The sequence below is a fragment of the Cricetulus griseus genome, assembly GCF_003668045.3.
Source record: "Cricetulus griseus strain 17A/GY chromosome 1 unlocalized genomic scaffold, alternate assembly CriGri-PICRH-1.0 chr1_0, whole genome shotgun sequence".
Taxonomy (NCBI): Eukaryota; Metazoa; Chordata; class Mammalia; order Rodentia; family Cricetidae; genus Cricetulus; species Cricetulus griseus.
This window is the reverse complement of record NW_023276806.1, coordinates 229,575,270-229,583,743: the sequence shown is the minus strand read 5'-3', so window position 1 is coordinate 229,583,743 and position 8,474 is coordinate 229,575,270. Positions and strand designations below refer to the sequence as shown.

The 8,474-nt window shown below is 51.1% G+C and overlaps 1 protein-coding gene across 1 annotated transcript; it reads left to right on the top strand.

Annotated features, from left to right (window-relative positions):
- Positions 1-3,392: 3,392 nt before the first annotated feature.
- On the top strand, positions 3,393-8,454 carry Gtf2h4 (general transcription factor IIH subunit 4). The gene is made up of 14 exons (XM_027388606.2): positions 3,393-3,561; positions 4,249-4,391; positions 4,633-4,737; positions 5,316-5,447; positions 5,638-5,734; positions 5,819-5,907; positions 6,071-6,182; positions 6,315-6,383; positions 6,546-6,629; positions 6,830-6,962; positions 7,135-7,265; positions 7,431-7,478; positions 7,624-7,702; positions 8,161-8,454. Exons 2-14 carry the CDS (start codon positions 4,252-4,254, stop codon positions 8,331-8,333), a joined length of 1,392 nt encoding a protein of 463 aa, XP_027244407.1. The 5' UTR covers positions 3,393-3,561; positions 4,249-4,251; the 3' UTR covers positions 8,334-8,454.
- The last annotated feature ends 20 nt before the right edge of the window (positions 8,455-8,474 follow it).

Sequence of the window (8,474 nt, the reverse complement as noted above, 5' to 3'; positions counted from 1 at the left end):
TCCTTTTTCTGGATCCTGCTGTTGCTTCGTTCAGGCCGGGTTTCACTGAGTAGCCACAGCTGGCCTGGCTGCCTATGTAGATGAGGTTGTCCTTGAGCACAGAGACCTGTGGGCCTCTGCCTCCTGAGCTCACACACATTGTGTGTGCCACCATGCCCGGCTGTTGTTTGCTAGCAGGATCTCACTACTAAAAGTCCTCCTGCCTCAGTCTCCTGAATGCTTATATTCGAAGCGTTTTCCACCAAGTCCATCTCTGATTGATTTTTTTTTTCAAACAAAGACAGGGTTTCTATGTAGTTTTTTGGAGCCTATCAGGCTGGCCTTGAACTCACAGAGATCCGCCTGCCTCTGCCTCCTGAGTGCTGGGATTAAAGGCGTGCACCACCAATGCTCGGCTTCTGATTGATTTTTTAAGAACAGAACCTTGTCCAAGGCTGGCTGTCCTGTTCAGCACACTCTCCTGCGTACAATACTGTCCTTTCCGTTTCCCCGAGGCCACAGACCTCCCCCTGGCATGTGGCCTCTGCAGCGTGCTGTTGTCCTGGAACAGTGTTCTCTGTTTTTTGTTTTTTTTTCTTGTGTTGCCAGCCCTTCAACAATCTCATCTGGACAGGTCAGCTCTCCAGTGTTGCTCTTCAGCCCATGGATCTCTTCTTAGTTCCCTTGCATGCCCTATTTCACATGTATTTATGTGTGTGGGTCCCTACGACATGTCTCTCCTCGGCTGTGAGATTGTAAGCTGCAAAACGGCCAATTTAAGGAACACAGGGCTTAATTCATTTAAAAAATTTCAAGGGCTAACATAAAAAGTATAGAGTTAGGGAAGCATCATTAGGTTCTCTCTCTGTCTCTCTGTCTCTCTCTCTCTAAGACAGATTGAAGATCTCAGTCTGTGCTCCGTGTAGCCTCCTCTCCTGAATTCTGCAAAGCAGAGTCAAGTTGAACCACCCCCATGGCTTTCACCTTATCCATCGAGGCAGGGTTTCCCATTCACCCCGAGTTCTCTGATAGGGATAGTTTTCTAGACAGCTGCTTTGAGAATCCCATCTCATACAGGCGGGTGGCTACTCCCAATATTTTATGTGGGTTGTGGGGGCTGAACTCTGGTTCTCTTACACTTGCATGGCTAGTGCCTTTGGTCACTTAGTCACCTTCCCAGCCTACCTTCCATGTATGTATATATCAAAGTTTCTTGTGGGCTGTTCAAGCCACTTAGTAATTCGCATTTCTCCCTCTGCTGATGAGTAGGTAGGGTGTAGTTCAAGGCCTTAGTATACATATGACCCCTCCTTTATCAGGGTTGCCCAGCCTTCCACTTTGTTGGGATGATTTGTGTTATATCTAACCAGCTGCTGACACAGACTGGTGAGCCTTTGCCATTGGGTTCAGGAAGTGTCTTTGTTATCTCTGCATCTAATCTATTCTATGGATGAAGATTTCAGCATGATACAATTCTGTATTTCTTTTTTAGGTTTTTCGAGACAGGGTTTCTCCGTAAAACATCATTGGCTATTCTGGAACTTGCTTTTGTAGACTAGGCTGGCATCAAACTCACAGAGATCTGCCTGTGTTTGCCTCATGTGTTTTGGGTTTAAAGACATATGCCAAGACACACGACTTGAATGACGCAATTCTAATGGTGGCTTTACTGGGTCAAAGAATAATCATATTAAAATTGCTTGTAGAAGCTGGGGTGGCAATGCTTGCCTGTAATCTCAGCTCTCCAGAAATGGAGGCAGTAAGATCAGAAGTTTGCAGCTTGCCGGGTTTTTGGTTTTGTTTCTTTAGACAGATTCTCTTTACGGCTGTCTTGCAACTCTCTATGTAGGACAGCCTGGCCTTGAATTTACAGAAATCTGCATGCTTCTGCCTCCTGAGTGCTGGGATTAAAGTTGTGCTCCACCACCACTCCTGACCCTCCTGCCTCCACCTATCCACCCAGTGCCGGATTACAGGCTCATAACGCCACACTTAGCTTTGGTTTTTTTTCTTCCTTTTCTTTTCTTTTTTTAAAAATACTTTATTTAACTTTATTTTATGTGCATTGGTGTAAGGATACAAGATCCCCTGGTACTGGAGTTACAGACAGGTGTGAGCTGTCATGTGGGTGCTCGGAATAGAACCCGGATCCCCTGGAAGAGCAGACACTGCTCTTAACCACTAAGCCATCTCTCCAGCCCCCTTTTCTTTTCTTTAAGATTTTATTGTTTCTTATCTAGCCGGGCGTTGGTGGCACACTTCTTTAATCTCAGCACTCAGGAGGAAGAGGCAGGTGGATCTCTGTGAGTTTGTGGCCAGCCTGGTCTCCAGAGTGAATGCCAGGATAGGCTCCAAAGCTACACAGAGAGACCCTGTCTCAAAAAAAAAAAAAAGATTTTATTGTTTCTTTCAGTTGCTTTTGTTCTTTAGCTTATTTGTTTGTTTGTTTATTTATTTATTTATTTATTTATTTTTTAAAAAAAGGTTTTCTCTGTAGCTTTAAAGCTTGTCCCAGAACTCACTCAGTAGACCAGGCTGGCCTCCAACTCACAGAAATCCATCCACCTGTCTCTGCCTCCTGAGTGCTGGGATTAAAGGCATGCGCCACCACCGCCCAGCTCAGATTTCTTATTCTTGTTGGGTTTGGTATTCTGTGATATAAGAATAACAGAATTTAAACTGGGCAGTGGTGGCACCGCCTTTAATCCCAGCACTTGAGAGGCAGAGGCAGGTGGATCTGAGTTCGAGGCCAGCCTGGTCTACAGAACGAGTTCCAGGACATCCAGGGTTACACAGAGAAACCCAGGGATACACAGAAACAAAAAGCAAACACCAGAATTTGCCCCATAAGAATTGGGGAAACTATAGTTGACCTTAGTTGATGCCTTTCATTAACTGTCCTTTCTCCCAGTAAATTCATAAATAAGAGTAAACCGCAGCTTTCTTTTTAAAATTGTAATGGAGTCTTCTAACTTCTTGGGAGTTGGAAGGGCCGTGGAGGAAGAGATTAAGACTGAGCATTTAGTAGCCAAATAAGGGCGAACTGGACTGTGTTAATCCCTGCCTCGTGCAAATGCTGTGCATGAGAAATATCAGAGGTCTAGAAACCCAGGTTTGAGGTCTCTAAATCTAACGCACCACCCCTGAGCAGCCGTGGGTGCGCCTCCTGTGTGGGCGGGACAGAGAGACTCGCTTTAGTTGCTAGGGAAAGAGAGATGCGGAACCAAATTATCTGTCTTAGGGTGTTCTTGGGGGAATCCAATGAAAAGCCAGCTTCTCTCAGTTGGTCTTCCATGCTGTGCCTTTCGGGAATTGTAGTCAAACCTTCCTTGCGTTGCTCCGATGGAGTCGAGGAGAGGACTACAATTCCCACCATGCCAAGCGGCAGGCGAGTGCATCACTTATTCTCATCCCCTTTACTCTTCACACTTAACCCTGCTCTCCCTTCCCATTGGACTGGTTTTTGCCTGGCTCCTGTCTGTGAAAGACTTCCTGGTTCTCCCACCGTTTTTTCTCGTCTTTTTATTTCCAGAAGCCAATGCGAGACATTGGCTCTGATTAAGCGACGGCTCGTGACCCGGGGTACGCAAGGGAGATCCGAGCGGTAGGGGCTGTGAGAGGGCGTGAAGTTGGCGTGAAAGGAAAGCCAGGGGGAAGTGCGGAGCTTGCACCGCGTGGTCTCAGTGAGAAGGGTGAAGCTGGCTTGGAGGGAAAGGGATAGAAAGGGATTTAGATTGGTGAGCATGGAGGTAATTTATAGCCCTGTCTTGACAGATTAGGAACTTGTAGACTGATCCGACCAGGAGGGTGGAGGAGAGAAAGAGAAGGCTGTGTTCAAATTAGCATCTTTGTCACTGCTTAGATGAATCTGGGGCGTCGTTGATAATGCAAAAACAATTTTGCAAGTATGGAACAATAAATGATGTTGTCCCTTGTCCACACTGGTGAGGATCTGGATTTGGTCCTCAGGACCGTACACAAAGAAGGAAAATCCCACCAGTTGGAGACTGAGAGAAGATTGAACTTTAGAAGAGAAGCGGGATGAAAGGCCAGCTATGTTACGTTCCTGCAATCCCAGAAAGTTCAAAGTGATCCTGAGGGGCTTGATGAAGGAGCAGGAACATGCGGGGTTTGGGAGCAATAGGTGACGAGTGGTACCAGAGAGGAAAGGTATAGAACTGATGGGTTAGAGTGGACCGGATAGGTCTGGAGTCAGAGTGACACTGGCCTGGATTGTGGGGGTGTACCTCTGACTTGTGTACCTCTCAGGTGATGGAGATCACCCCTGCAAGGGGTGGACTGAACCGAGCACACCTACAATGCAGGAATCTACAGGAGTTCCTAGGGGGCCTGAGCCCCGGGGTGCTTGACCGCTTGTATGGGCACCCAGCCACTTGCCTGGCTGTCTTCAGGTGAGGAGCCCTTCAAAGCGAGGACCGTGGTTTGGAGACTGTAACGGGCTCTGCAGAGTGGAGTTAGTTACTCATGGGGAGAGGCTTAGCCTAGTGTGACTACCAGCCTGTTAGAGATTACTCCAAAGTGTGGCAATCTAAAACGAGGTGGGAGATGGGGTGAGATGCCTGAGAGGCAAAAGAGGGCAGAGGTGCAGGCGTGAGGCAGCTTCTGGTAACATTTGGCCTCTGACCTTTACAGGGAGCTCCCTTCTTTGGCTAAGAATTGGGTGATGCGGATGCTTTTTCTGGAGCAGCCTTTGCCACAGGCTGCGGTGGCCCTGTGGGTGAAGAAAGAGTTCAGCAAGTGAGTCCCAAGTACAGCCTGCTGCCCGGTGGCTGCATTCTCAGACTGCACATCCACGACTCACACAGGATCTAGGATCAAACCTAGGGCGTCTCAACAGTCTCTGCTCTACACAGGGAACACCCCCCCCCCCAGAGTATACTTGCAGTGTTTCCCCTTTTAGAGAGTTGTGATTTTCTGTAACTAACTAGTTGTATGCTAACAAAAAAAAAATTGAAAAGACAAAAGAAAATGAAAAAACAGCTCCAGAAGTTGGGAGGTAGAGACAGGAAGATCAGAAATTCAAGGGCTACATGGTAAGTTTGAGGCTGTCTGAGACTTCATAGGACCCTTTTGAAAGAAAAAGAAAAAAAAAAAAAAAAAGGAGGGGGATTGACTTAGAAAACAAAACAGAGAGAAACAATAATAAAAACAACGAACTAGGCTCCATTTAGCATTGTAGTACAGGCATCTGATATAAGAAAACACAGCTGCACCCTGGAACACTGTTCCAAGGACCACCAGTTTAGGTAGAAATGGAGCCCCCTGGAGGTCTCCTTTCTGCTTGTGACCTGCCCCTCACCTCTGCTTCTGTCCAGGGCTCAGGAGGAAAGCACAGGACTGCTCAGTGGTCTCCGAATTTGGCACACCCAGCTGCTCCCTGGTGGACTCCAGGGCCTCATCCTCAATCCCATCTTCCGCCAGAACCTCCGAATCGCCCTTCTGGGTGGGTATGTAGTTTCCCTCTCTTCCTGAGCTAGGCCAGGGGAACTGCTGACTACAGGGATGGGGGGGGGGAGCTCCTTCAAAAGTGCATTGGACCAGGTGTAGGTGTAGGGTGTAGAAAGTGTCCCCTTCTCATGGCCTGTGGGGAAGCAGGAAGCAGACAGGGCTCCTTACTCCTGCCCATTCTGGCCACAGGGGCAAGGCCTGGTCTGATGACACAAGTCAGCTGGGACCAGACAAGCATGCCCGGGACGTCCCCTCACTTGACAAGTATGCTGAGGAGCGTTGGGAGGTGAGGATCCGGCCCCTGTGTGCCTCCGCTGGGCCCCCATTCCCGGGAGCCCTTGAGACCCCTGTCTGATCCTTTCTTCTCTAGGTGGTCCTGCACTTCATGGTGGGCTCTCCCAGTGCAGCTGTCAGCCAGGACCTGGCTCAGCTCCTCAGCCAGGCTGGGCTCATGAAAAGGTGAGGAGGGGAGGGCACAGCCACTCGGGTCTCAAATAAAGTGGGTGCCTGGGGTTAGGAGGGAGTGAAGGGAGTTGGGTAGGGAAAGAGGTTTGAATAGGTGTAACCAGAAACGGGTAGCCCTTCTGTGCATGTCGCTACCGTCGCCTCTCTCCATTTCTAGTGCTGAACCTGGAGAGCCACCTTGTATCACTTCTGCTGGCTTCCAGTTCCTGCTGCTGGACACGTCGGCCCAGCTCTGGTACTTCATGCTGCAGTATCTGCAGACCGCCCAGGTACGAGCCAGGGCCTAGGGCAGTGTGCCCGATCTTCTCAGGTCCCACTGAGTCACAACCACCCCAGACTCTGCCCGTCACTGCCTCATCCCCTCTCTCATGTCTCCTTTTGCTCTGCCCCTTTCTCCTCAGAGTCGGGGCATGGACCTGGTAGAGATTCTCTCTTTCCTCTTCCAGCTCAGCTTCTCTACTTTGGGCAAGGTGAGTAGGGGGGTGGAGGACAGGCAGGTAAAGAGACGTCATGGAGAGATAGAATGATCACAGAACTACCTGAGAAGGCAAAAAAAGGGGGAGGGGTGCAGGGGGCTGGGCGGGGAGTGGGAGGACGAGTCACAGCCCCCAGCTGGCCATCTCTTCCCCCAGGACTACTCTGTAGAGGGTATGAGTGATTCTTTGTTGAACTTCCTACAACACCTGCGTGAGTTCGGGCTTGTTTTCCAGAGGAAGGTACGCACACCCAGCCACCTGGCTTTGAGGAGAGTGGGGTGTTGGGGTGCAGCAGAAAGCCCTTGCCAGGCCCGAGTGCTTGGGTCATTTGAGGGGGGGAGTTAAAGGTTGGTGGTTTTGCACTGGGGGATCTGATGTCTAAGAGGAAGCTGTCAGGATGGTGACCTGAGAGAGGACTGTATTTCCCCGTGTCCTTCCAGAGGAAGTCCCGGCGTTACTACCCCACACGCCTGGCCATCAATCTCTCATCCGGTGTCTCTGGGGCCGGGGGCAGTGTGCATCAGCCAGGCTTCATTGTCGTGGAGACCAATTACCGACTGTATGCCTATACTGGTGAGGCTGGAGGTTATGGCCGTGTGTGTGTGTGTGTGTGTGTGTGTGTGTGTGTGTGTGTGTGTGTGTGTGTGGTTTAGGAGCCCTCTGGTATCTCTTCTAACACCTGAGGGCAGGGCTAGAGGAAGGCAGGCATGGGCAGCCTCCTCACGGCTCTTCACCCCTGGGCCAGAGTCGGAGCTACAGATTGCGCTCATCGCACTTTTCTCTGAGATGCTCTACCGGTTCCCCAACATGGTGGTGGCACAGGTGACCCGGGAGAGTGTGCAGCAGGCCATCGCCAGCGGCATCACAGCCCAGCAGGTATCCCTACTTGAAGTGGAGGTCAAGGTGGGAGGAGGTACCCCCGCCATGGGAGCATAGCCTCAGGTCTGTCAGGTCCCCGTGTCTAGGCAAATACAGGAGATGCTGTCGCAGTGGCATTCGGTGACTGCCCTGATGGCTTTCTGCATCCTTGTGTCTTCCCAGATCATCCATTTCCTAAGGACCAGGGCCCATCCGGTGATGCTCAAACAGGTATGGATGGGTACCAGGATGCTGGAGGCTGGCAGCCTGGGCACCCAGCAAGAAGAGGATGGGTGAGAGCGGGTCAGCCAACCCACAGAGACTGCTTTAGGCACTTGCCCTGGGTCCTATAGCTCCGCCCCTTGTCCGCCCGCAGACTCCTGTGCTGCCTCCCACCATTACAGACCAGATCCGGCTGTGGGAGCTGGAAAGGGACAGACTTCGTTTCACGGAAGGTGAGTGGCCTCTGCTGACCTCCTAATCTTGGTCACTGACTAAAGAGGTAAGGTCAGCAACTTGGCCGCGATGAGTGAGAAGGGTCTTGTGCATTTTTTATTCCCTTCCTCCACCCCCACCCCGAGAGGGGGAGAGAAAAGCCCGTCCTTTACTGTGATATATCGGTAGCAGGAACTATGTCCCAAATCGGTGCGGTTTGGATCAAACTAGCCAGGTGAGGGTAGGAGGCAGGGAAATCCAGTCATCTCCCCGGGTAGGTTTGCATGGTTTTTTCTTGTGGTATTCTGTTGTCTTTTCGAACGTCTGGATGCCACGGGTGTTAAGGTTATCCACAGTGATCCGTAGAGAATCCGTTCTTAAAACTGTGGCCTGCTGCCCCAGCGGAGACGCCGCCCAGAGGGGAGGGGCCATGGCCACCGCAGCCCCTCTCACCTCCTGCCCGCCCACCCGACCCCAGGCGTCCTGTATAACCAGTTCCTGTCGCAAGTGGACTTTGAACTGCTGCTGGCCCACGCGCGGGAGCTGGGCGTGCTGGTGTTCGAGAACTCGGCCAAGCGGCTGATGGTGGTGACGCCGGCCGGGCACAGCGACGTCAAGCGCTTTTGGAAGCGGCAGAAGCACAGCTCCTGAGCCGGACCGGCGGACGGGCGAGCGAGCGAGCGAGCGGGCTGGCAGCTTCCCAACTCAGGCGTATTTTGTTTACACACCGGGACATTTCTTGTTTAATAAAATTAACGGAAAAAAAAAATAAGCGGTTCCAGACACCTGCAC